The 27,546-nt window shown below is 36.9% G+C and overlaps 2 protein-coding genes across 3 annotated transcripts in view; one reads left to right on the plus strand and one right to left on the minus strand.

Annotated features, from left to right (window-relative positions):
- Window positions 1-19,901, plus strand: part of LOC137385364 (phospholipid-transporting ATPase ID-like) — a 48,336-nt gene extending 28,435 nt beyond the window's left edge. The window contains exons 10-23 of the mRNA XM_068071813.1: window positions 656-815; window positions 2,935-3,116; window positions 3,207-3,326; window positions 4,369-4,521; window positions 6,258-6,381; window positions 6,721-6,902; window positions 7,421-7,438; window positions 8,497-8,541; window positions 10,588-10,683; window positions 12,136-12,319; window positions 13,681-13,904; window positions 14,969-15,052; window positions 16,668-16,913; window positions 19,203-19,901. Coding sequence (XP_067927914.1) covers window positions 656-815; window positions 2,935-3,116; window positions 3,207-3,326; window positions 4,369-4,521; window positions 6,258-6,381; window positions 6,721-6,902; window positions 7,421-7,438; window positions 8,497-8,541; window positions 10,588-10,683; window positions 12,136-12,319; window positions 13,681-13,904; window positions 14,969-15,052; window positions 16,668-16,913; window positions 19,203-19,673 — 2,289 coding nt within the window. The 3' untranslated portion in view covers window positions 19,674-19,901. The remainder of the gene's footprint in view (window positions 1-655; window positions 816-2,934; window positions 3,117-3,206; window positions 3,327-4,368; window positions 4,522-6,257; window positions 6,382-6,720; window positions 6,903-7,420; window positions 7,439-8,496; window positions 8,542-10,587; window positions 10,684-12,135; window positions 12,320-13,680; window positions 13,905-14,968; window positions 15,053-16,667; window positions 16,914-19,202) is intronic.
- Window positions 19,902-20,072: 171 nt separating this feature from the next.
- LOC137394015 (zinc transporter ZIP1-like) lies at window positions 20,073-27,546 on the minus strand. Of its 2 annotated transcripts, none has more exons than XM_068080733.1 (4): window positions 27,373-27,546; window positions 25,774-25,882; window positions 22,113-22,269; window positions 20,073-21,221 (listed from the first exon to the last, which is right to left on the minus strand). In XM_068080733.1, exons 3-4 carry the CDS (start codon window positions 22,256-22,258, stop codon window positions 20,294-20,296), a joined length of 1,074 nt encoding a protein of 357 aa, XP_067936834.1. In that variant the 5' UTR covers window positions 22,259-22,269; window positions 25,774-25,882; window positions 27,373-27,546; the 3' UTR covers window positions 20,073-20,293. The 2 variants fall into 2 exon arrangements, with proteins under 2 accessions (XP_067936834.1, XP_067936842.1); XM_068080741.1 differs by lacking the exon at window positions 27,373-27,546 and adding an exon at window positions 27,110-27,342.

The raw sequence follows: 27,546 nt of genomic DNA on the forward strand, positions 1-27,546 counted from the left end.
TTACTCGTGGATGTATTTCTCATTGCTAACATGTTTTGTTAATCTTTTATTGTTATACAAGCTAGCAAAAAGTTGGAATGCATCTCATGTATATGTAATTTGGTCAATTAAAAAAGTTGGTGAACTTATTTCTATGTTAAACGTCTCAGGGGAGATAATTACCAAATCTGTGTGGGTTAATGAATGATAGTCTCGCTCCAACAAGTCATGTGATCTGCTCAGCTACCTCTAAAGTTAGCTTGCTAGGATTTGAATGGTATAATTATCAGCTTTCTTTCTATTGGTTCAATTATTCTACTCGCTGTTTATTGGTTTAATTGGCCAGCTCACTGTCTATTGGCTCAATTATACAAACCACTGATCATTTGCTCATAAGCAAAAACAGGGGTAACTCAAACGATTTGTATTTGGGTTTCCACGTATGTACCTGTAGTTAAAAGTGAGACTACTAATAATATAGGGTATTGGAGTCGTGCTTTCTCTACCATTCTTAATATCTAACTGTCAGTTGGATCACATAAAAGTATGATACTAGTTGGTAGTAATTCTCACAAACGAATAAGTTAAACATTTACGATCAATAAATGACTCTTATCCCATTTGATACCATCAACTCTTCTACACATCGTTACAGAAGTATTCATTTGTTGTTTAGACTCCTACTCTCTGCGATTTCTCTGCTAACCCGTGGTATGACAAGCTTGCTTGGTATGACAGACGTCTTCTCAAGGACATAAAGAGCAGAGATGATGGTTGCGCTGAGTTTTTTAGATTGCTCGCTCTCTGTCACACAGTCATGCCAGAGATGAAGAATGGTTGGTTAGGTTACATATATGTATTACAGAGTGACACCCACATTATCTATTGGAGAGTTTGGTTAGGTTACATATATGTATTACAGAGTGACACCCACATTATCTACTGGAGAGTTTGGTTAGGTTACATATATGTATTACAGAGTGACACCCACATTATCTACTGGAGAGTTTGGTTAGGTTACATATATGTATTACAGAGTGACACCCACATTATCTACTGGAGAGTTTGGTTAGGTTACATATATGTATTACAGAGTGACACCCACATTATCTACTGGAGAGTTTGGTTAGGTTACATATATGTATTACAGAGTGACACCCACATTATCTACTGGAGAGTTTGGTTAGGTTACATATATGTATTACAGAGTGACACCCACATTATCTACTGGAGAGTTTGGTTAGGTTACATATATGTATTACAGAGTGACACCCACATTATCTACTGGAGAGTTTGGTTAGGTTACATATATGTATTACAGAGTGACACCCACATTATCTACTGGAGAGTTTGGTTAGGTTACATATATGTATTACAGAGTGACACCCACATTATCTACTGGAGAGTTTGGTTAGGTTACATATATGTATTACAGAGTGACACCCACATTATCTACTGGAGAGTTTGGTTAGGTTACATATATGTATTACAGAGTGACACCCACATTATCTACTGGAGAGTTTGGTTAGGTTACATATATGTATTACAGAGTGACACCCACATTATCTACTGGAGAGTTTGGTTAGGTTACATATATGTATTACAGAGTGACACCCACATTATCTACTGGAGAGTTTGGTTAGGTTACATATATGTATTACAGAGTGACACCCACATTATCTACTGGAGAGTTTGGTTAGGTTACATATATGTATTACAGAGTGACACCCACATTATCTACTGGAGAGTTTGGTTAGGTTACATATATGTATTACAGAGTGACACCCACATTATCTACTGGAGAGTTTGGTTAGGTTACATATATGTATTACAGAGTGACACCCACATTATCTACTAGAGTTTGGTTAGCTTTATACTGTGTATATACACACGTATAGATGTTAGCTTTATACTGTGTATATACACACGTATAGAGGTTAGCTTTATACTGTGTATATACACACGTATAGAGGTTAGCTTTATACTGTGTATATACACACGTATAGAGGTTAGCTTTATACTGTGTATATACACACGTATAGAGGTTAGCTTTATACTGTGTATATACACACGAATAGAGGTTAGCTTTATACTGTGTATATACACACGTATAGAGGTTAGCTTTATACTGTGTATATACACACGTATAGAGGTTAGCTTTATACTGTGTATATACACACGTATAGAGGTTAGCTTTATACTGTGTATATACACACGTATAGAGGTTAGCTTTATACTGTGTATATACACACGTATAGAGGTTAGCTTTATACTGTGTATATACACACGTATAGAGGTTAGCTTTATACTGTGTATATACACACGCATAGAGGTTAGCTTTATACTGTGTATATACACACGTATAGAGGTTAGCTTTATACTGTGTATATACACACGTATAGAGGTTAGCTTTATACTGTGTATATACACACGTATAGAGGTTAGCTTTATACTGTGTATATACACACGTATAGAGGTTAGCTTTATACTGTGTATATACACACGTATAGATGTAATACAAGAGAAAGATGAAGTTTAAAATGAGCAATCATATTTTATGTAAATACATAAGCAGCTAGCTGAAGATGTCCCATAGCAAACCATCAAAATAAATAATTACGAGTGGTAAGATGAAGTGTACATACAAAAATTGTTTTTATAGTCAAGGCATGTAAAAGAGCTACTACCCTTGCCAGAGATTGTTGAAAATACTAGGTCAATAGCTCACCTATCCATGTAGTTGGGCCTTTGTTCAGGTGTGTAGCTAGGTGGGTGGTCAGGTGGTCAAAGCTATAATGATATTGCAGACGGCACATTGGCTGGTTGTAACATATATTGTATATTAATATCATCACTTGTAATTTGAACACACGTACCAAGTGTGATTTAGACCGAGATCTGTTTGTCCTTCGCTAGCTAGTTCCTGTTACCTTTCACACTTTCACATGTCTGCAGATAAACTGATCTACCAAGCTCAGTCACCAGATGAAGAAGCACTGGTAGGTGGAGCGAGAGACTTTGGCTTCGTTTTCCTCAATCGTTCGCCGACGACCGTAACGATCGAGGTACATGGAGAAAAGGAAGTCTACGATCTGCTTTGTATTCTTGACTTCAACAATGTCAGAAAAAGAATGTCGGTACGTTTGCTAGGCGAGTGTTCGTGCCACTCTTCATACAGATGTTGGTGTGATTTACGAATTCCGGTAATGAGTTTATGTCGCTTCTAGGTGATAGTCAAAAAGGAGGATAAGATAAAGCTGCTCTGTAAAGGTGCTGATACAATGGTAAACGCTCGACTTAGTGAAGACTCACGATCACTGTTAGATGCTACCAATGCGCATCTAAATGTGAGTAATATTGTTCTATATCAGGAGGGTGTGGTTATCGCAAATCAGGGTGCCTTTTAAACAATAATATGAGTCTCTATGGCTAAGCATCCATTAGGCAATGACTCACTCAAAGTTGGTGGTGTGATTGCGTGTTGATTGAGTGTTGAAAAATGCAATTGATTTTTATAACAAAAACTTAAACATGTATGTGATGATTGATGATGGCGAGAGATCTTATGGCAAGAAGCGTTTTAAAGCTAAGCTATATCACAAGAAACTTGATGTTAACAGCATTGACAGTTTTAACTCTTTGTGTAACATGAGCCACATAGTACGGCTTGGCATAGCGTTCGCGTATGGCCAAGAGCCACATGGCACGGCTTTAGTAGGTTTTGTACAAACGTTTCTGATAATATTACTGAGGGTGATTAATTCACTTTAGCGATAATAATAATAATAATAATGCCATAAGCTGTAATAATATTGATAACTCGCCTGACTCAGAGCATGCTCACAGTGGTAGAGGAAATGGACATAAAGGTGTCCAAACACATTCTGCAAAACATTTGTGGCGTTTTTATGGCATCCGCTGATGTGAAATTCTATGCTAAATTTAATTTGGTATCAAAATATTTTTATAGGCCGTGTGGTTCAAAGGTTATGACAATTTATATGCACCATATCAAATGGTAGGTTTTACAAAATATGTAATCATGTCCAGAAAAAAATTAGTTTGGTAGCGGAAGAGTTAGTATTTTCCACGTCACTTTTGTCTCTCCTATTGGTGTAATTCAATGTGCTGCCTCATTGAATTATTACACTGCGTCATTGCTGCCTCATACTTCTGCAGCAATGAAGCGTGTTTTGGCCATACATTTGTCATACGGAGTACCAGCGCATCAGTTGTAGCAACCAGCATCTGATAAGCATCAAGTACGTAATAGGTTCAAGACATCTAACAGGTCATAGTCTTTGACATAAATATGAAAGCAGTTGTCTGTCGGTAATATATACTGTATATGAATAGTGAATTATAATTGCCTTTATGTTATACATTCAGTCATACGCTAACATCGGCCTACGGACCCTAACTCTCGCATACAAAGACTTGAAACATGAAGAATATGACACCTGGAAAGAAATCCACTACAAGGCCAGCATAGCCTTATCAGATAGAGATGATAAACTCCACGATGCTTACGAGCTAATCGAGGTATTTACTATTAGCTTAAATCATTGTATATTTATGCCATGGTTTTTTCTTAATCTTATTTAGATTTAATGTTAATTTAAATGTAGATTTTACATGTATATATATATGTAAGATTCATGTATATGTATATAGATACATGTATATTATATATACGATATATATATATTGTATATATATATTGTATATATAATATACATGTAAGTAGTAGAAAAAAAATACAGTACACCCTCGAGTACGATGTACCTTTTTTACGGTTTTCTTGCCTTACGATGTGGAACACAATGTTTTTTGTTCCCTCGTTGTAGCATTTTCTTGGCCAGACGGCATCAACAAAAATGTTTCTCGAAATTCAGATTTGGCGGTTGATGTGCTGAATATCACTAGTGTTACATGCTACGAAGTTTTGTTGTATTTTTCATCTCCGTAGCATGTAAATGGTTCAAAACATCGAATCTTTAAATCTTCGAAGCGATTCAAACCTCCGTTTCAAGGTGGTATTTTTGAAAACATCGTATCAACGAAGTACTGCGTATGATGTAAACATCGATATTCGTATTATTGCACAAATCTTTGCGATCGGAGGTTGGATTTTCATCGTTTTCATTAGTTACGTCCTTACAGCATCCCTGTTTTTCTTGCATGTGTTTTAAAAATATCTTCAAAATAAAATGTATATTAACTCCGAAATTTAAAGAAAAATTTCGTACACACTTTGACATTGATGTTTGACCTTAGACGCATTCTAGGAGTGCCAGCCGCGATATAAATTATGCGCCCCGTTGTAGATAAAAGCACAACAGACTAATATAGAAAACACGGAGTTGTACGACAATTTCTTTGTAGCACGCAAACTCATCAGCTAAGAATAATTGCGAGTAGTGCGACCACTCTTGCGTATCATGTAAATTTGTCCTCCTCATCCTACGATCAAAACCACAACTTCGAAGCTCAAAAATTTGTAGCATGTAACACTAGTGAATGTCGGAATAACAAAAACGTCAATACGCTAGTCGCTGAAATCCCTCCCAACACGCCTGATAGAGATATGATGCTCGCTCTCTCAGTTCAGCATTCTTCGTGTTTTGTAAATGCTTGATATTGTGTGAGTGAAACAACAATCAGGTAAGCAAAAGCAAAAATTTATATTATGCATTTTATTGTTTAATATCATATTTACTATAAACTTTTATTCATTATACATATATAACTACATCACTAAATATATAACTTTAATTTGTTAGCCATGGGTCTTAAGATTGATAACGAAGTTAAAAAAAGTCAGGATCATGCCGTAACTATAATCATAAGCAGATCATAACCACTAAATACACTAAAGTTACCTACAGTAACTATAGTTACTGTAGGTAACTATAGTTACTGTAGGTAACTATAGTTACTGTAGGTAACTATAGTTACTGTAGGTAACTATAGTTACTGTAGGTAACTATAGTTACTGTAGGTAACTATAGTTACTAAGCTTAATATACTATTTTGGTTACTAATTTTCAATATGTACAGTACATATATAAAATTTCGATGTTTTTTACCAGGGGTGTTTGCATTAGATAATCAATATGGGTTTCTATACCCCTCTATACTACGATTTGGCCTTACAATGCCAACACCGGAACGAATTAATGTTGTATGGCGGGGTCCACTGTACAAGTCTATAATCAAACTGGTAGTGGAAGGATCTGTGTTGCATATATCTGTCCTGTAAGGGATATGAATTGTAGACAAACATGACTCTAATTGGGGCTACAGCTATTGAGGATAAACTGCAGGACGGAGTACCTGATACTATTGCCAATTTGGCCATGGCAGGCATCAAAATATGGGTGCTTACAGGTGACAAGCAAGGTCAGTGCTCTACCTACATTATCAGTAGCAGTGTAAACAGTCAGACTGTCAACACCCCCAGTTTTTATATATTTTAACTTTTAAGTTCATGTTGTGGATTCTTCATCTTTTTAACATTTACCAGCTGAGGACAGTTGTTATAATTCACATTGTGTTTTTTAACTAGTTATGGAGAACCCATGAGTTATAATGCATGTTTTTCATTGTCTTACAAGAAAACTAGTCGAAAAATCCATACCAGCCGAAAGTGATGATACTGTTTTTGCATCATGCAGAATGTAACTTTTCACATCTTATTCTCATTCTAGTCTTGCTGAGCCGAACCTTTTTATCATGTAGAGACAGCGATAAACATTGGCTACTCGTGTAAGCTACTTACTGACCAAATGGAAGACGTGTTTGTTGTGGACGGCGAGACATCGGCAGACGTCGAGGAACAACTGACCAATGCGAAGAGCCGTATGCAAGAGGTTCTCAAACAGTCTTCCCCTGCTGTGGAGCAAAATGGAGATGTTGTGGAGGTGCGTATCATCTTCAGAGCTTTAGAATTTTCTGTGTTGTGATCGGAGCTAGTGCTAGCGGATGGGTTCGATATGAAATCCATGACTCATTGTCTTCACCACAAATTTGCTTGCCCTCTGCCAGCTGATTTATGTTTCTGGGTGCACTTTTCTCTTGGGTGAGTGATGGGTCTTCTCATAAGCGATCATATACTGATATCTATTATTTTTTACGATTGAAATGTTGTGACCGCTATTCCCAGATGTAGTCACTCGCATGAGCTTGCATGATGCCAATGCCTATCAGTGCATCTTGATATTTTGTGCAACTCCTGGCCTTTTTATGTGATAAGGATAAAAAACAAATTATGCACGTAAGTGTTCTCATGACTCATTTTAAGCCACGCTATATTTTGTGGTGAGTGCTTACCAGGAAGCTCCTCGCATCTGCTTCATGCATTTAAGATTCCATCTCATTATTTTCTTGCACCTTTTTGTTGTGATATAAATGAGTGTAGCTCCTTATCCTTTCTTTAAAGATGCAACGTGTTGTACATGTAAGTAAGTTATGTTGTGCTACTTACCATACCTTTCTCTACCTAACCTACTTACTCTATTAGAAAACTAGTAGCAAATCCTTGCTGTCACTTTATTGTTTATTGTGTGGTTAGAGAGCTTCGTACTAACACGCTAATAGTTGATCAAGGATTTCTATAGCCTGCGACTCTCCATAGCCTGAGGTTTATTGCGCTCAGTTTTCAGTTTTGTAGTAGATGACACACTTTAAAATAATCACATTTCGGTCAGCTCGCTACTTTGTCTGACTAGCCCATAAGTGTAGGACAACGAAGGAATCAGGAAGGAAACAATCAGTGAATTACTGCATAGTGAGAGAAACTATTGTCAGCTTTCCAAACTATTCTTAGAGTAATAGGGCTTTCATAGAGTGCAAGAGATTTTATAGAGTACTAGGGCTTTCATAGAGTACTAGGGCTGTTATAGAGTGCTAGGGCTGTTATAGAGTACTAGGGCTTTCATAGAGTACTAGGGCTTTCATAGAGTACTAGGGCTGTTATAGAGTACTAGGGCTGTTATAGAGTACTAGGGCTTTCTTAGAGTACTAGGGCTGTCATAGAGTACTAGGGCTTTCATAGAGTAAACCATCACATAATCATCTCAATTTTTGTGATGCCATCTTGACTTTTTTGTAGAAGGCTTAGCTTTTTAAGCCATTCCGACAAATAGCATTACTAATTTTAAAAAATACACTGACACCTTCAAATTTATATACATTTTTGAACCATGATTTTTCTTTTTTAATATTGAAACATAATTTTACACAACTGTGTCAGCAGCAGATTAAAAATATATCATAAAGCCTGAATGACAGAAATCTAGTAATTTTAGCAAGTTTTAGGCAATGCTTTATGTATCAATACATTGAATATATGCACTGCTTTGGGAATGACACCATGGATTTTAGTTTCTTATTGCTTCAATGTTTGGATTTCATCTTGTTATCCCTGTTTTATAAGTGCTTCTGCTACAATATCTCAAACTTATCCACTGTTTCACAGCTTCTTTCTTTTATACCTTTTATGTTGGTAACTTCCAGTGCACCTACACAGGGCATAGTTCAGATGATGCCGGAGATATTGCGGTAAGAATTAAATGGTGTGGCTAGCGCCGTAACAACCAGCTTCTGTCTGTGCCCGACAAAGCTCGTCTCTGCTTGCTAACATTTCTTCCACGATTAACCATAGTTGTTTATTTCAGGTCAATTCTGTCTATAACGAGACTTATTTCTCTAGTGAAGTACAGGTAACATGAGCACCTGGCGGCACACTGTCTTACTAACTTATGGAAATTCAACCATGGCCCTGACTTATGTAGCCCTCAATTGCATGTTGTTCCACTTCACTATTTGTCGTCAGTTTGAAGACCACCATAGCAAACTTGTACTACTGTCCACGGTCTCATATCTGATGCTTTGGGAGTAGCATACTGTTAGTGAATGGTTGTTATTAGCTCAAGTGCAGCTAGAAAGTTTAGAGTTAAGGGAATATGGTTGAGTTCGGAAGAGGGCCAAGAGGAGACTATGCATCTGGTTTGGTGTGTGTTAGTAAGTGATGTCTTCTTGGCCTTGGTTATGGGCTGGTCATAGTCTATTTAGTGAAACCAATTGCGTTTCTAGAATATATGTACTTGTTTGTCTGTTTTTATCTAAAACCTGAGTTCAACTTGAAGATGTTTGGAATATATTTATTAGCATTTATGTATGTGATATTAATGTACGTTATATTTCTGTATGCTACATTCCTGCATGTTATGTTGTAATATACTGTATGCACATACACTATATGCTTGTACGCTATATTTATGTATGCTGCTTTTGTGTGTGCCACACATCTATATATGCTGTACTTATATATGCCACAACTTTATGTGCGTTGGATGCAAAACAAAATTTTTGCATGGGTGACAGTGTTTACACAATGTATGAGGCAGCGAGCAGCTTATTACAGTTTGATCATAAATGACATCAAAAGTGAAGCGGTATAAGTAAGCTCGAAGCTGCATTCAAATTATTGAGTTTATGTCCTTTAATTATTGATCTGAGATTAATTTGAGGTCTTTGTTTATATGTTTATCGTTAATGTGGGCAGACATTATGTCTTTTTCTAAATTTCACTATATCTAGAGTCATATACTAAATATCAAGCTCAATTCTGCATGTTACGTCGAGGCATAATCTTTGTATCTGTCCTATGTGTTATCAGGAAGCTGGCTCTTCAGGTCTTGTAAGTAGCACATCTAGATGGTCATTGCTCAATGATTGCAGACATTAAACTTCTCTCAATCTTTCCATGCGTATAAGCAATGCATAATATACCCGCTGTTCTGTTTGAATCTCTCCAAGAATTTTAAGTGGAACGGAGTTATCACGTTATATATCTTACTACATTATATGGCCGTGAAATATGCATGCAATTACCTGTTGCTGTAATTTCAATCATTGTTCAAATGTATTGCATTGTTCAGGATGTATGCATGATCGTATTTCTTTTACTCATGTCCATATTCAAGGCTGTGCCTACATGCGTATTGGTAAATGTTGTTTGTATGTATGTTCAGTTGTATGTATCCGTGTACATATGTGTGGGCTACATGTGCATATAGGGCCCATACATACCGTAATCATTTTGTAATAATAATGGTATGCAGATTTTCACTTCAAAATTTTGAAGCACATTTTAATGCAGTTTGTCATTGAAGGCTTATAACAAAATCTCCAGTTCCTATCTGTCTAATGACAAGTTGAAAAAGTGCAAAAGCAAATTGCCTTTACTTTGCCACATATTATCTCTCTTCGTTATTTTGTGTACTATTTTTATTACGCCTTGCAACTAGTATCGGCACCGAGTAGTCTTTAGCTTCCATATTTAGCTTCCACTCTAAAGTTTGTGATACGAGTTTATATTTGTTAGTCTCGAACCTCTTTGATAAACAATATAATAAAGTGTTTGATGCTCGAGAGATAATAACATTTGATTCACAGTTGTCTACAACTTCATAAAAATACCGCTAATTTTAAAAGCTTTCTATTTATTGCTGATTTGTAACCAGGTTTTTTAATCCAGTTCCCTTTTTCGTACTTTCTTTCATCTCATTTTGTTTTCCCAAAAATATAGTGCGTTTGTTACAGCTTGTTTCCTTTCAAGACCATGCAGAGTCTGGACACAGTCACACGGAGGAAGAGGAGTTTGGAGGTTTTGGAATAGTGATCAATGGGCACAGTTTGGTGAGTTTAATTGTCAATCATTCCTTGTGTGTAGAACTACTCTACATATATATCCTCTTTGCTATCGCATATTTACATTGACAACAGGTATTGTGATACAAACGGGGCGAGCTGGCTCATTTCCTTATAGATATGTTTTTTGTCGAAAATATTAGGGAACTCATGACCAGCTCACTTAATACTGGTTTTTAGAATGATAGTTCGGACAAGTATGCTTATAAATTCAGAAAGCTACATTAAAATAACATACAAAGAGTTGTCTGCTTTTTCCTACTGCTTTTTAAATTAAAAGATAAAATCATTCATAGTTTCATTCTTAGTAATGCTGTATATACAAATATTTCACAGTAGTTGCCCACACTTGCTCCCAAGCTCGTCCAAACCATTATTCTAACCACATCAATTCATATTTTGCTATTTTTATAATAGCCATTTTTGCATATGATTTTGCTCCTGTAACAGTATTTAAAGGAGAATGCTTTGGTCAGTCAGTAAAACTCTATATTAAAGATATTACAATCAATTCAAAATGCAGTCGGAGGCAGTCAGCTCTTGTGATGCATCAATTTTATCCTATTTTCCAAACTATTAGCCGTATATATATATTATATATATAATATATATATATATATATAATAATATATAATTATATTATAATATACATATGTGCCGTATATATATATATATTACCCCTATATAAGCCGCATCTGCTCTATTTAAAAAAAACTGATAATAAAACAATACATAGGCCGCACCTTTTGTCTAGGCAGCAGAACTCCTAACAGTGCTTTTTAACACGGCAGCAACTTTGCCGGTTAAAACGGAACAGAAGCAATAGAAAATAACCAGTATTTACTCAACTTCACTTCTGTGTAAAGTCCGTGTTTTATTTGCTAGATGAATAAAAAAGCAGCGTCTGCTTCTTTGCATAACTTTTCTTTAGTCTTGATTCTAATTTCTGTTAGTGCGCCCCTAGCAGTGAATGAAAAAACCACAGAATACCCGCAGCCTCTAAATAAGCTGCATGGCTCAAAACATCTGAAAAAGCGACGGCTAATAGTCCGGAAAATACGGTACTTTACCAAGAGGTTGGTTGCTGTCAAAGCCTTCATGTTATTCTTTATTTAATTTCTCATCAAATGTAATTCGTTGAGAAATAACATAACAGATCATGTGATGTGAGTTTTTCAAATTTGAAGAGAAGTTGAAGTGAAGTGAATTTGTGAAGTGGTAACAGCTTATTGTAGTGACTTTACAACACAGCTTTCCTTAACAAGACTACACAGCACTCTATCCTAACTACATAATAGCTTATCACGACTACGATTACTATTGTTACAACACAGTAGGTCTACTCATTTTTCTGGTAGTTCGATAGAAAATTCAGAATTTATTTTTGTTTCCTACCTGCTATGCACTAGTGGTGGTAAACTGGTTGGTATGTACATGTAGGTACACGGCTTGACACAGGACATGGAAGCACTCCTGCTCGAGGTAGGGTGCATGTGTAAGGCTGTCATCTGCTGCCGAGTGACTCCACTGCAGAAAGCTCAGGTTGTTGAACTAGTCAAGAATAACAAACAGTCTGTCACATTGGCAATTGGAGATGGAGCCAATGATGTCAGCATGATCAAAAGTATGAATCTGGTCTCTTTCAATATTGGTCAAATTAATGAAGTATGTATGGTTTAGTCACACTGATGGCATTGATACGATGTTTTCAAAAATATCCTCCCTTGAAACGGAGGTTTGAATCGCTTTGAAGAATTAAAGATTTGATGTTTTAAACCATTTACATGCTACGAAGATGAAAAATATGACAAAAGTTCATAGCGTTTAACACTAGTGATAGACATTATCGGTCAAAACACAGAGCAATGTTGTTGCTGTTTGTGCAGTCCGCTGTCACTTGGTTACAGAATAAAAACACTAAATTGTGACTTTCCATCAGAGCTCTCATTCAACCTTTTGAGTAATTAAACTCACAGTTCTGAAACATAAGACACTAGGGTAAGTTTCAGACTCGTGAGACGCTACAGACGCCTTTTGAGAGCATTAAAACCATTTCATTTTCAAAGTGAAATCGCAAAAACTTTTCAAAGGTAAACCATCTCATTTTTTTTTATTGTTTAATTTATTAGAATGTCTTTAAAATCCTGGCAACAAACTACAAATTAGCATAATTTTGGACGATATAGGGTTGATCGTTTATTGTAAAGGAAACTGCCGTGTTGCCTTTACTGCTCGACAAGAGAACAAACCGCTGAGTGCGAGGTAATAGAAATATATATACTTGACAATATATACAAGAATACAAACATTTCCAACTGTGCGCGTACAATGAATCGTATGCAAGAGATTGCCAGGGATCTCTGTTCATCTTCACTTTAGTCACTCCTTATACACTCTTACTTTTTGATTGGCTCCACCCCTCGGTAGCATGTTCGACTTGGCAGCCGACCTTTGGCTGACCGTAAGTCTCACCGGCAGTTGTATCTTCTGGAGACCCAGGGCTCGGTTCAGTCCTGACGCCGGTCACCTCGGTATCATCTTGGCAACCAGCCCTGGCCTCTGCGATCTTCCGCCACATTATAGCTAACGGATGGAATCAACTGCAAATTTTTAACAATATTACGTATCGGAATCATTACAAGCTTCTAAAAATGTCTTAATCATGAAAAAAATTAATAGAAAGAAACACGCAGCTTATAAGTAGAATCAGAATGCTATAGAATCAGGAGAATGGAGAAAAAGAGTGTGAAATCATGAAATGCTGTATAAGGGCTTAACACACATGTACAATGTAGAATGAGTTGTTTTACATATCTCAATTTGTATGTTTGCAGTTTTAATAGCACAAGTGTAACAATGGTTATCATACAATGAGAGAAATGTTAAACAACTGTTACTGTTTGTACCGTGGACATTATACAATGAGAGAGAACTGTTAAAGCAGACAATCATTAATTACTATAACTACCATATAATTTATTGTAGCTGCCCATATCGGCGTGGGAATCAGTGGACAGGAAGGGATGCAGGCTGTTCTCTCTTCAGATTTTTCCTTTGCCCAATTTAGGTTCCTCGAGCGTCTCTTGCTCGTACATGGCCGCTGGTCTTATCTCCGCATGTGCAAATTCCTCGCTTATTTTTTCTACAAGAATTTTGGATTCACTTTAATACATTTCTGGTACGCATGGTTCATTGGAGCATCAGCACAGGTATGTGTACTTCAGTACATAAGTTCCATAGCCTACTGCATCCAAGTTTTTCAAATACATTTAGTTGTCAACATATTGTAGGTGGGTTTGCTCCATTATATTTCTCGCAAGACATTTTGCCTTTCAACTAAACTAGGGAAGATTTGCTGCTTGAATGCTGCTGTTTGCTGGCAGCAGCTGTCGAGACACGGATGCCACACATTTGCTTGTTAGTTTACTGTATTCAAGGTTGTGTAATACCTACTTTAGCTTTGCTTGAAGTGTAGTGATGCCAGGTAAATTCTGAGTTGTAGAAAAGTTGTTCTCTAGAGTGAATTGGACAATTAATGTGATAGAAAATATTGTTCATAATATTACAATTGTGTCTTGTAACATATCATCTACTTAGTGAGAGTTGTCATACTTCATTTTCTTTAAACAAATTTGCTATGCCTCATACCTTGTCAGTTGTACCACATTTTTCCTGTAGCAAGTAGTCATTGACTTAGCTGAGATCATACTTGCCAAGTAGTGGAGAAAAAAAGCGTGAGATTGACGGTAAATGTAGTAGTTGAATCTGAAGCCTAGATTTCTTTGTGAAGTTTTTTTTTCTTCATTGGCACCTACATAGGAGGCCCTCCACGATTTTATTCAATGTTCAGGTACTCTACTATCAATGTGAGGTCATGGTCGTTTGCCAACGATATGTCACAGCTCCATGTATATCTTGGTTTATTGATGAAAAACTCTAGAGCAAATCATTAGACATCAATGCTGCTAAATCTAAATAGCCCAGGTTTTATGGTAAACATACGGTTTAATAGCGATCTGTTTCATTGTTGCTAACTTTGTATGACGATGAGGGCTCACAACTAGTAAACAAAGGGAAAACGGCAAGTAAAAGAATTAAACCACTACTTTTATTGAAAAAGCTGGAGGAAAATGGAAGATTTTGTGCAAAAGGGAGACTGATTTAATAAACTGGAGGGTCCCGGGCAAACCGGGAGATTTGGCAAATATGGCTGAGATACATTTTTCAGTGCTTTGGAATTTGTGATGTGACTCAGGTTCTCTGATTCTTGCAGACAATATACAGTGAGACATTCATAGCTCTATACAACGTTGTTTACACATCAGCGCCTGTTGTTATGATGGGTGTCTTTGATCAGGTAAGCTTATAGTTTAGTTATTGTTTAGCTTTTAGTTATTGCTTCATAGGAAGTTTGGAGTTGTATACTTCCTCTACGCATTTGTGAAAATGAGGAAATGTTTACGGGTCGCAACCTTAACATATTTTTGTTCATGACATTCCAACTGTAGCCATTAATGGCGCCCTTATTTCATGTTTTCAATGTTCAAAAAAATTTACTTACAAAACGAATCTTACATACCTCATGCACAGCTTCAATTCCCTAGCACATTGGTTGTCTTTTAGATAGGTCACGGGTATACATATAGGTCTTATATTAGGACCTATATTAGCTCCTTGTCATATTGCTAGCTAAATAGTGTATTAGTAGTTAGGCTAAGACAAATTAGCAGTTAGCGGTATCCTGGCAGTCCGGTGCACGATGACAGATCGTCATTTCCTAAATAATAATAATAACTAACTGGACAATTATTCCACAATTGTGGCCAGACAGTTGATTAGTTCAGGTGGTAGAGTGTTAGTCTAGTACACCGAAGGTCGTGAGTTCAAATCTTGTTGAAAACAATCTTTTTCATAACCGTTAAATGTGGCTTCAGACAGACAGACACGGTTCTTATTATAGTAAATATTTGATATTAGGTCTGATTCATCATTCTGGTTGTCTCGATATAGCTGGTTCTTTCGGTCTAAACAAAGCTTTAGAACATCCGCATTGTCTAGACTTATCCAGGCCAAATCAATGTTGAAGTTCTCCCACTTGAAATCTTTATTAGTTTTATATCACATCAGTTCTAGCAACAGTTTTATTTAGGTGTTTTTTTTAAGATTTTGTTTTTACTTTTGATCAGGCCCAATGAGTAGTTCCTCTTCGTGCCCAGTTCTGTAGAATTGCATGACTTGTTGCGTTTCCATATACTACATATTCATAAAAAATAATTTTGGTTATTTTATGTTATTTGTGTTTGAGCTTGCGATAACATGTTGACAACTAATAGTCATTACAAAACATGTGCTTTACATTTACTGTGCAACTTTAGGAAACCTTATTGCAATAACATAGTGTGTTACTATAAGTAGCTGCTGCAATAAGAGGAACTAGTTAACAACAATTCATATCTGACTTGTAATAATATTATTATTGGACTGACTCATTTTTCATAAAGTAAATACAGCCCTGCACGCTATGGTAGGCAAGTGAAATCATTCAATTGTATGAGGGAATTTTGTATAAGCCAAGCTCTAGTTTACGGAAGCTGATGCTTCAAAAAGGACATGAATCTGTTGGGCATGAATCTGTTTAGCGTGTATCACTGTTTTATTATTTTATATTTACTTACTAATATTTTATGAAATTAGCGCTGGCTGTATGATGGCCATTGTTATTGTTATTAGTTTAGGGTTATTTGTGTTAATCTTCAGCTCATTTTCAGTTTTCGTTTAAAATAAAGAAGAAACTCAAATGATGCAAAAAAGTTTCGAACCAACATAAAACTCGAGTCTGTTGTGCCGATGTGATCATAAGATTGCAACTGGCGGGTTGGCATCAATTATCCACCTGCCTAGAAATCCTTTATTATGTATACCATAAAGTGTTTTACAAAAATATATTCTTATTATTATTTATTGTATTTTAGGATGTGGATGAGAACCTTTCTGTGCAATACCCTAAGTTGTATACTCCAGGCCTTACTGACATGTGGTTTAACAAGAAGAGATTTGCGTTGAGCCTCCTCGAGGGTCTCATGACATCCTGTGTTGTCTTTTTCTTCACTTACGGCTCCCTAAACAACGGCATAAACCATGCTGGTCACGACTTGTCTGGGAGGGACGCCTTCACTTTTATGACATCATCTATGTTGATTATTGCAGTCACTCTTCGTGTAAGTATAAAAGAAGCCGGTGAACTATTTACAACTGTAGCGTAGTTACAAGGCCTCTCATAGCTTACCAATTAATAATATTTGCACATTAACTGCATTCCTTGCCCCATAAAAATCGTTATTATTTCAAGTATATAATCGCTGTTGAGGTTCTTTATGGTCTAAGGTCATAAAGGTCATGTGTAGCAAATTCGGATTAGTTCTAGTCGATTAGTACTGTAAAACGAAAGACTCGTCGTTCACTAATAAATTACTTTGCTAGTTAACCTATTCTAATAGTTCATCCCTGTCAACTTGTGATGTCGGCGAGTCTTTCCGAGTTTATTTATATTTAAAACGTTTAGATTTCTTTTATATTTCGATTTAAGTTTTAGTTCAGAAATTGGTAATAATCACTTTTTCTATTTCTATTCATTGAAGGATCTTATGAAAAGCTTCCTTTGAAGAAAAAAATCTCTAATTTTTTTGCATTTTTATGCATAAGATGATGCGAGGGACTACGAACCATTGAAAGACAAAAGCGCAACTATTGACTGTATTTTGGAGAAAAGATGTTACGCGCAGCCTGGCCTCAATATTATCACACAGGCTTGTATTTGACCCGAGAGGCTTCTTGTTCTCTTACTCATAGATGTTACGACAAATTCTTGTATTTTAGCAGACAAGCTTTTGAGCTGCGTAAATTTATTTCGTTTTCTTATCCACACATAATATTGATACGATTAATGCAGTAATAGTGGAAAGTTCTTAGTTATTCTATTTGTGTGGTGTGAGAGTCTGTCATGCCTAAATTGATTCCCTTGTCGGTGAGCGATTTGCATTCTTCGGTTAGCAATACATGTAATCTGATGTATTGCAACCAGATAGCTGCATTTGATATCTACTATCTATTGTTGAACGAGGAATGTTTCTCATCTAGATAAGGACAATACTTCGTAGCAGACTTTGAGCCCGATAGCTGTGCACGGACGTGATAACTAGGGTGTAGATAAGACCATGTATTCCACATTCCAAATCTGTCTCCTTTGATGACTAGACTAGTTGATTGGTTAAAACGTATATATACTATATATAAAGTAATCACTATTACATATTTATATAGGTAGAACCGTTTGGAAGCTGATTGACCTAATCAGTACATTGCAAGTTTGTCACCAAAATTGCAACAATTGTTGAGTTTCTCTTCGTTTGTAGATTCAATTTAGTCAGGTGTAACTCCTAGAATGGAAACAATGTATAGAGTTTTTATGTGACCTGGCCAAAGTTTTGCATTCTTTTTTCAAGTTTTGCCTTTGATAGAAAAGACGGTGTTATATTAGCGCTTCAGGAGGGGTTCGAGATCATTGGGCTTTGTTGCAACTGCCAAAAGGTTCGTAGCGAATAGAACCCCCTGCCTTTAACTATTACTCAGCAAACTCATGTTCGCAAGACTGGCAGCGGACTGCTCATCTTTTCTCCCCCGTGGTATGTTGCGCTGGTATGCTGCGCTGATATGTCCAGTATGCTCCAGTACCTGCTCAACATGTAACCCGCTATTCTAACCTGAAGTTAACTGCTAGCACTTTTTGGCATCTTTTGACACGCCTATTCGGCATTAACAAAATAACTCGTTTAGTCATGTGTACTGTCATCTGTTTTAGTTCAATCTTTTGAAATCGCACTCATTTCTTTACAAAAGTTCAGTAAGCATCAGATACACGTACAGTATATTCTATCACAAACACACACACACTGATTATCTGTCGCATTGACTCATCGACTCCGAGGTTGCCAGTGATTAGGTGGAAGGCATTAGAAGATGCAAGCTACAACACTTGACCTTACGCAGTGTTGCTTGGGTGCCCGTAAGGCAGATTGTGAGACAGGCTAGTTAACTTGCTGACGTTTTATTCGGAAGAAGCGCCTACACAATAGCTCACGGCTTGCACATCTCTCGCATATTTGCAATATACTTGAACAGTGAAATCGCCGTTCTAAAATATCTCTCATCTTGTAGTGATATGTAAAAGGTAACGGCAAACACGGTGCTGTATGGTTATACCATGATGCTGCGCTGCATGCAATAGGTGGTAGTTTTAAGGAGGCATTTAATCATGCTGCCGCAGAAATCTGTGTGCTGCCAGATCAGAAGTTTTTGATGTGATATCAAGGCTAATCAGCAAGCTCCATCTCTCTTGTAAATAACCAGAATTGGCAGGTTATGCTTGTTCCTGCTATATAGTAACCGTAACCTTTTAACATCCAGGCCCTTGCTCTAACTGCACTATAAAACAGCATTTCTACTTACAGATTTCTATAGAGACATACTACTGGACACCTCTAAACCAATTCTTTGTCTGGGGAAGCCTGGCTGTCTTCTATATGGTTCATGCTGTGCTATACTCAGATTTGCTCACTTCTAATTTTGTTGGGACCATGAGATTTCTTTGTTCAACTCCGGCTTACTGGTTCGGCGTTTTAATCGGTGTAATATTTCTAATGGTGATCGTCTTAGCCGTGCAGACATGGAGACTGTTGTTCAACAGCACACTCACAGAGAGACTTAGAATAAAGGCGAAGCAGAAATCTAATGGAAAGCACAAGCGACATCGATCAGGAACGTCGATCAAAAGAGAAGCGCGCACTCAATCTATTAGGTCTAGTTATGCGTTCGCCCACGAGGAGGGCTTTGGAGAGCTGATAACTTCTGGTAGGTATGTCAGAAAGACTTCCTTATTGCCAGAACAAGCCAAGTCCTCCAGTGCGAATGTGACCACCTAGTCAATCTCTCTCTCTCGCAAGACCAATGAGTCGGTGAATAGTTTAGTCAATAAGAAACTCATCCCTTTTTTGCATATTCCTTCTTAATCAGTTTTATAATTTACATATTGTGAAGAGCCTAACCTTCATTTTATGCAGGGTTGGCCATAAAAGCCACTTGCGATTTTCTACGGTATTTAGAATTTTTTCACTACTCGGAATATTTCTCTACAATAAACTGTGCCATGATTGAATAGTGAAGCTCATCTCCCGATTCCTCCATTAGCCGCCTGGTTAATCAAGCAAAACCTAGCATTTTAACTAAGAGCCATAGCAATAATTTCAATTCCACATAAAGCAAGCTGACCTTGCAATGAATGTAGTTTGCAGATATATATATATAGAATCACCTAGAATATGTGAAAAGGTTGTCCAAAATATATTGTTCGATAAATTAGTTATGCATAGTGTTAAAGATACAAAGAGCGGCTATCACATTAAAATTAGTGATCATCAAGAATGAAAGACAGCAACATGACAGATTGTTTTTAGCATGTTACCAATGGGTGACCAACTTCGTGACTGATTTACAATAAAAGAGGTTATAAAGAATGCTACTACCAATGAAAACTAAAGACTGCCTACTGAACACTGTGGTTAAGATAAAGTTCCAGGAATAGAATTCCATTAACTACTATAAATCCAAAAATAACGAACAATAATTTAATTACGCGATCCTGCGGCTTATTAAATTCATGAGGTAAAACTTCAAAAAAGGTTACATACAAAAATGTCCCACACGCAATACCCTGTAACAGACCACTGGCCATTTCCTGTGCAGTCTGGCTTTGAATTTCATTAGTGATTATTATTCCAATTGCTATACCGATGGGACTAGATATGCAAAACAGTGCGTTGGAGCTGACAATGGCTCGCAATGAAAGTCTGCTCTGTACCAAATTCAGACCAATACTAAAGGCAATAATGCATTTGTGTAGAATGAGTGCTCCGAATATACTTAAGACCTGCGCGACGGTCACCTGCAGGCCGACAGCTAATCCTTCAAATACTGAGTGGAGTGACAATGCAGCAAGCATTATAAATGAGCGGATAGGAGAGTGAGAGCTTGGATCCTGGTGCATTGATCTCTCCAGTCCATCACCATTGCTAGGAATCACAGGCTTATCGCTGATTGAAACTAGGCTGCGCACACTAACATTACTCTCCGATCTTGGTCTACTCTCAATTTGTGGCAATAATGGCTCGCTCTCCGTGCTGCCCATTGAGTCATACACAGGTGCTGGTGAGTTCGAAAGAGACACTCTTGAGGGAGCCTCCACCAATTCAACATTGACTTCTCGCTCCTGCATGGAGAGAACCACTTGCTCTACTATAAGAACGAGAAAGAAGCCGACCACCATAACCGACTCCGCAAATGGATATTCAGAGAAGGGACCACCAGCAGGAATATAAACACTCAAAGCAGAGTTCAGGGTTTCTTGGACTTCCGGGAAGAGATCGAGAAGACAAGTCCCGAGAAAGACCCCAGCTGCAAAGCAGCTCATGAAACTGCAAAGGAAAACAAGTTGTTTAAACAGCAAGCATTATAAATAGGCAGACAGGAATATAAGAGCTGGGAAAAAGAGCCATTAAAAGTTAGCCCAAGATCTTTATAAAAAATTCAATGTTTTGAGGCTATGATAACAAACACGCATGCTGTATACAAGAATGCTTTATTGGACTTCATGGGTCAGTAATTATTACGTTGGTCACATATTGTTGAAAGTGGCATGTAACGGATAACTCCAATTTTATGGATATGCGTTGGAATCAACGAATGCTTATTGTGTATAACATTTTACGATAGATATTTTTTAATATTCTGTCACCTATACGGTATATCTTTCTAAGGTATGCATAGGAAATCCATGGATACCCTAGATTGCTAGTCTCAAGTGCTCAACAAAGGCAACAATTCAAACAGCAGTTCAAAATGTCACAATCATCGGTGTCTACACGCACAAATATAGGCACCTCATACTTGAAGGGTGGTAAACAATTGAACATAAAAATTAGTGTTTATGCGCATTCAATTTTTCGGAAGGGGAATAATAGCAGAAAGAAGGGGTAGTCAGAATGCGGTCTATTTGGCTTGCAGCCGGTTACGTGGCCCAGTTGAGTGATTTAGAGACAAAAATGAATAAATTTTTCCATGCTAAATTAAAATTACCTCAGACACGTTACAGAAACTATCTTAAAGCAGTTGCGTATCATCAAATTTTAGAGAAAACTCGCTTATAATGTAGATGCAACGCTTACTGAGACGCAGGCCTCAACCAGATTAAGCCTCTCTAACCTTTTCTCTTACAGACCCTTAACTACATGTACATATGTACAGATAACGTGACCATAGCACGAGATTGCAGCTACCGTCTGTAAAGGGAGGGAGGATAGTCATACCTAATATATCTCTCTATTTTTCTCCTCCGTCCAACATCATTGGTAGCATTGGCATATCGCATGATGACAACAGGAAGCAAGGCGAAGCCATATGTAGCGATGAATAGGCCAAATAATATAAGTATTTTGAGGGTGACTGTATCCATCAGTGATTAATCTACAAGATGACATGATTTATTAACTTGAGAGATAAGCCAAGGTTATGACCTAATAGACAGACAAGTGCATAAGCTGTAAGTAAACAGGCAATAACTAGGACAGGAGTTAACACGGCATCAGTTATAAACAATAAACAAAAATCCTCATGTGTTCTCAACTCAAATTACGTCAATAATGACTAGATCAGAATGTAAAAATTGTATTGCTTTTGTGTGATAATAGCTCAAATTTATAAACTGAAGTAGGTGCAACTCCAAAGCAACAAGCAAGTAGTTTATATATATCTTTACATTTCTTAATATATATCTTTAATATATATACCTTTATATTTCTTACATGTTACGCTAATTTTTCTAACCAAAGCAGTAGATATGCATATTAGTTACTGAAAAGCCACCTCTACGCAGGCCCGTATTCCCTGGGGCGACTGGCCGGCTGAGCCGCCCCAACTTTTTAAGAATTTTTGGCGGCTAAGTACAGTCAAACTAGGATAACTCGCCCTCGGATAAAATGTAAAATTTTATCACGAACAACGGGTTAACTCGAACGGATTTGTTTGGTCCGTTCCCACGCAATGATAAATTGCTTTAGATAACTCGACTTCAACAGCATTAACTCGAACAGTTATTTGCCCAACGGCTACGAGAACCGTTTTTATCGCTGTAGAGTATCACTTTATTCCAAGCCATATAGATAAACGTCAACTTTTAATAGTTCTTGGGCGTCATTATTATCATCATCGGCAAAATATTCTTGTTAACGACTTTTATAAAGGTTTGCAAAAGGTAAAGTTTTAACAAACATCCGCTTGGCAATAGCCCCACCAAAGTGTAAAAAACCTTAGGATGAACTTGAAATAAAATCGGCAAAATTGATCTTTGTTAAAACGCTCAAAAGAAAAAGATGTATTTTTCTGAGCGTTTCAACTGCGGTCAAGTTTAGCCTATTTTAATCTGAAAACGTCCTGGCAGTCACATCACCTAAAACAAACAAATCTCAAATAATAGAAAAAATGTTTATACTTTCAGATAAAATTTTTTAAAACTTCACATGAGATGCTCGGTTGAGGCCCTACATAAAAGAAACTGTTGAGGGGGGCTGACCACCGCCCCTCCAAACCCCCAGCCAGATGCTCATAACTAGTCGCCTAACATTAGCCGCCCCAACTTGCTTAGCGGCCCCAACTCGCAACCAGGGAATACAGGCCTGCCTCTACATGATCAAATTCCCAAAGATAACAGAATTAATGTCAATCTAAAGGCACACCACAAGTCTTAACATAAAACAGCCAGCAACCATTACTTACGGTCTTTATTTTAGCCAAAAGTATCACAACTGATCATAAGACAAAACATCAATTGCCACATCAAGTTACCAAAGTATGGTGACCTGCTATTCATTACAACAGCCTAATGAATAACAAAAGCTGTTTTTGTTTTCAGGTCATTGATGAACATGTGCAACACAGAGAAGGAAGTTTCATGCCCCTACTGGCTTTTAACCCTTTCGATGCTATAAGCGCATAAATGCGTTTTCTATGGTCCAGTGTGGTAGATGCATTATTGCGACTTTCCCAGCAATTGCGTAGTAACTTCATTTTATTATTCTTTGACAACCTAACCCACAGTCTGTGGGATTTTCGTGATATTGACAACGTTGTCCGAAGATATCTCTAAAAATTAGCCTAAAATAACGAAGCAATTGTAAACTTTTGTTTGAGAACTAATAACCTAAAAACGAACAATTTTTGTGTACGTTGTGGTAATTACCGCACGAGTCAGAAAACAGGTAATTACTTACGTTTATGATGTTATAGCAAATTCAGATTTAGATTTTGGTGATTATACAGATAGTTAAAGTAGCAACAGTGACTTTGATAGTGGTGAAAGTAATAGTTTTGTAAGAGTAAGGAACATTGTGGAGGATCGTCTTAGTATCGTAGTGATCGCTTCACATCGCTTTATCATCGCACAAAGTGTAGATTTATATTGCATTTTTTGCATAGCAGTGTTGGTTAAAATGTTGGCAAAATAAAATATGTTACAAAAATGTTCTAAATAGAGTTTGAAATTGAAAAAAATATTGTATACATATCATGAAGCAATATCGGCAATTTTCGGTAAAATGGCTGGCACTAGGCCGATAGCTAAATTTGTACATGGATGGCAGCGAAAGGGTTAAACAAACCCCATGTATGATTACACAACCTCCAAAGCTGATAATATCGGGCTATTTATTTGGGAAACGTGATCAGCTGGACTTAACACATATCATACAAATATAAAGGTAGAATTCTCTCCACTCAAATTGCATCCATCATTGCCAGTGCCTTTTTTAAAGACTGCTTACTTTCTCCGAACAGTTACATCCACATACAGTAACATCCACATACAGTCACTATTGACAATGATCTAACTAGTTGAGGTGTGCTACACAGAGCAATCTGTTAAACCACTGCCTTCAATGGCATTGGTACTGTGTCAAGCACACTTCATTTGCTCAGAGCACTTGAGCATTGCTTGCATCCGATTGGCTAGATACTTTTAAGTAGCAAAGCACTTGAACCAGTTTAAAATTTCCTTGAAATGATATACTAATCTTTTTTTTTGCGAAACTGATAAAAATACAAAAAGATAACTGAAAATCGCCTTGAACTTCACTGATTAATCGACATCTTAGAAAGAATTGCCCTATCAGAAGGAGATTTCCCGGATGTCATCATCAGGCGGGAAATTTAGAAATTTCCATTTGATATATCAATCGGTTTCAAAATTTACCTACCATAGTAAACCAAACTTCCGTCTTTCAGCCTTGATGGGCCAGCTCATTCATTATATTGTTTTTCACTTCCTTTGTAAATAATAGAGCAAAAAATTATGAAAAAAAATAGAGTAACCAAGTGTTCTATAAGCTCGGTAGATAATTGACAGGGTAGTGAGATAGAAAAAGAACAGTTAAGCGCAGTCAGTATATTCAAAAAGCAAGACTGAGAGACGAAGTTTGGTTTACTGCGATAGGTACAATTAAAAAGCGATTGAGATATCAAACAGAAATTACTGAATTTCCTGCCTGATGACGACATCTAGTATAAAATATCCTTTCGATAGAAAAATTGGTTTATAAAATAATACATGTACCGGAAAAATTATATTCGAACCAATTTTTACGAAAAAAATATCAACTGCATGCTTGGCCCGACAAGTATGATGCCTCTTACAGGACCTGAGCACTATAACACAACAGCCTGTCTAATCAATCGACCTTTAACAAATTAACACAGGCCATCTTCTTGCACCTGCCCTCATTTGACCATGAAAAAAGCCAGGAGTGAGACTAGAACTTACAGAACTACCAATAACCAAACATCATATTGGCTACTCAGCTAAAAGAAGCCTCTGACCACCATCTTTGTACCACCAGCTCTGACAATCATGAATACTTATGATTGTATAAGCATTCCTCCTGGAATACTTCTAGATCGCCTCCTGTACTGTCTACTTACCTGTAAGTAGCTGGATATAGCTCCAGCATTTGATGTTCTTCTTGAAGATTGACCAACAATTTGGACCTTTGTATTTATGTTGCTGATTACTTGCTATAACAGTAAGTTCCTGAAATGACAGTAATTTAAGATAGAGTAGGCCAAAATGCATTGGGGATTATTTAGCATGACTGGCCCATAGTAACTAGCAAAAGCAAAGTAATAAAAAAGTAATAAGTAATTTAGGTAATGGCTACTTTCTTGTAACACTGAAACATTGCAAGCAATTAAAATCGATGTTCATAGCACAAGCAATATGCTCTGTAGTGACATTAAGCGCCCGATCTGCACAGAACAAATTCTAAACAAGGCAACTGGTGGCGACAGAAAGGGCGCATGACTTTGAATCGCTCCCTCTGCCAATCCAGCAATGCAGATTAGTCTTCTGTTGTTGTGTTGTAAAAAAGGAACAAAAAACAATATTTCTCCAAGCATAAATATCACAATTACTACATATGGGTAATATAATTTAACCAAATATCAGCGATAAATGGAGCAGTTATGCGTCACATTGAAACCATTGTTGAGAAAATCAGTAAATGGTACATAGAGTCTATAACAGATGCCTGCAAAACACTTTTACATGCTAATGATTTGTGGTGCTGTAAACGGTGATTCTTAAAAAAGAATCATTTTGTTATCATTAAATCAACCCATTGTTATTCACACAGAAATGTAGAAGTGAATAGCAGTGAGACCAATTCTATCTCTCAGGTCCTTTAAATACAGAAATACAGCACCATATGAAGCCAATGAGGAAAAAAGTTAATGTAGTAGGTATTTATATACAAAATATTTAGTCCTGAACACAGTAATTGGGTGGCTAGCATCAGGCAAAAGACTTTTATAGCAGTGTACAGATAATTATATTTCTTCTGCACTATTTGAGATAAGCTCTAAAGGAATCAATGATTCGTCGCACTGCCATGTACTGTAATGTGTCACATGTGCATCATCGTGTGCTGTCATGTGTCAGCACAATTACAACTAACGCAAGAGCATTCGAGTAATATATTTTAAACAACAATTTACAATGCATTTCAATACAAATGACTTAAAATTCGCCCTCATTTATGCTTGTTACAGCAGGCAAAGCTCAGCAAGTTTATCTTATAAGCACAAAATAGTACAGTAACCATTGACCACTCTTTTCTTTCGCTGAATATTGAACTCGGACGGCTTTACGGATGTTGAGTTAGACATGTTCAATTACTTGGTAATAACACTTCTTGATAAACAAAGATACAGACCCACTAATAAAAGTAATCCAAGTGAAAAACAAGGAGCTGGCACTTACACGTTTCCTAACGCTAGTTTCCGATATGCATATCGCACAAGAGTAGATTATCCTTAGGCTTTTGACGATTGAATATTAGCACGTGTATGTAATTGTCAGGCTTGCGACAAACACTTAAAACCTTTGACGGTTTATCTAGTATCTCATAAACTAGTACCAAATATTCTCTAGTGGAATATACCAATAACGCAAGCGTCTGAAGACGTTAATGCCGAACAAACGAGCATTACATTAGATATACCGTATATTATATGTCTACCTACCGTGTGAGATCAACAAGCAATGCGAAGCGACATTCAGTTAGATAAAGAACTGTCTCTGGTCATTGAGGGTCTATATATTAATTGTTGTGTGTTGAACCCTATTTATCATGAATCATTTATCTAAAACTACTATTAATTAACCTATGCCGAAACACGCTGTAACAACCAGACGGC

The sequence above is a fragment of the Watersipora subatra genome, chromosome 1 (assembly GCF_963576615.1).
Source record: "Watersipora subatra chromosome 1, tzWatSuba1.1, whole genome shotgun sequence".
NCBI lineage: Eukaryota > Metazoa > Bryozoa > Gymnolaemata > Cheilostomatida > Watersiporidae > Watersipora > Watersipora subatra.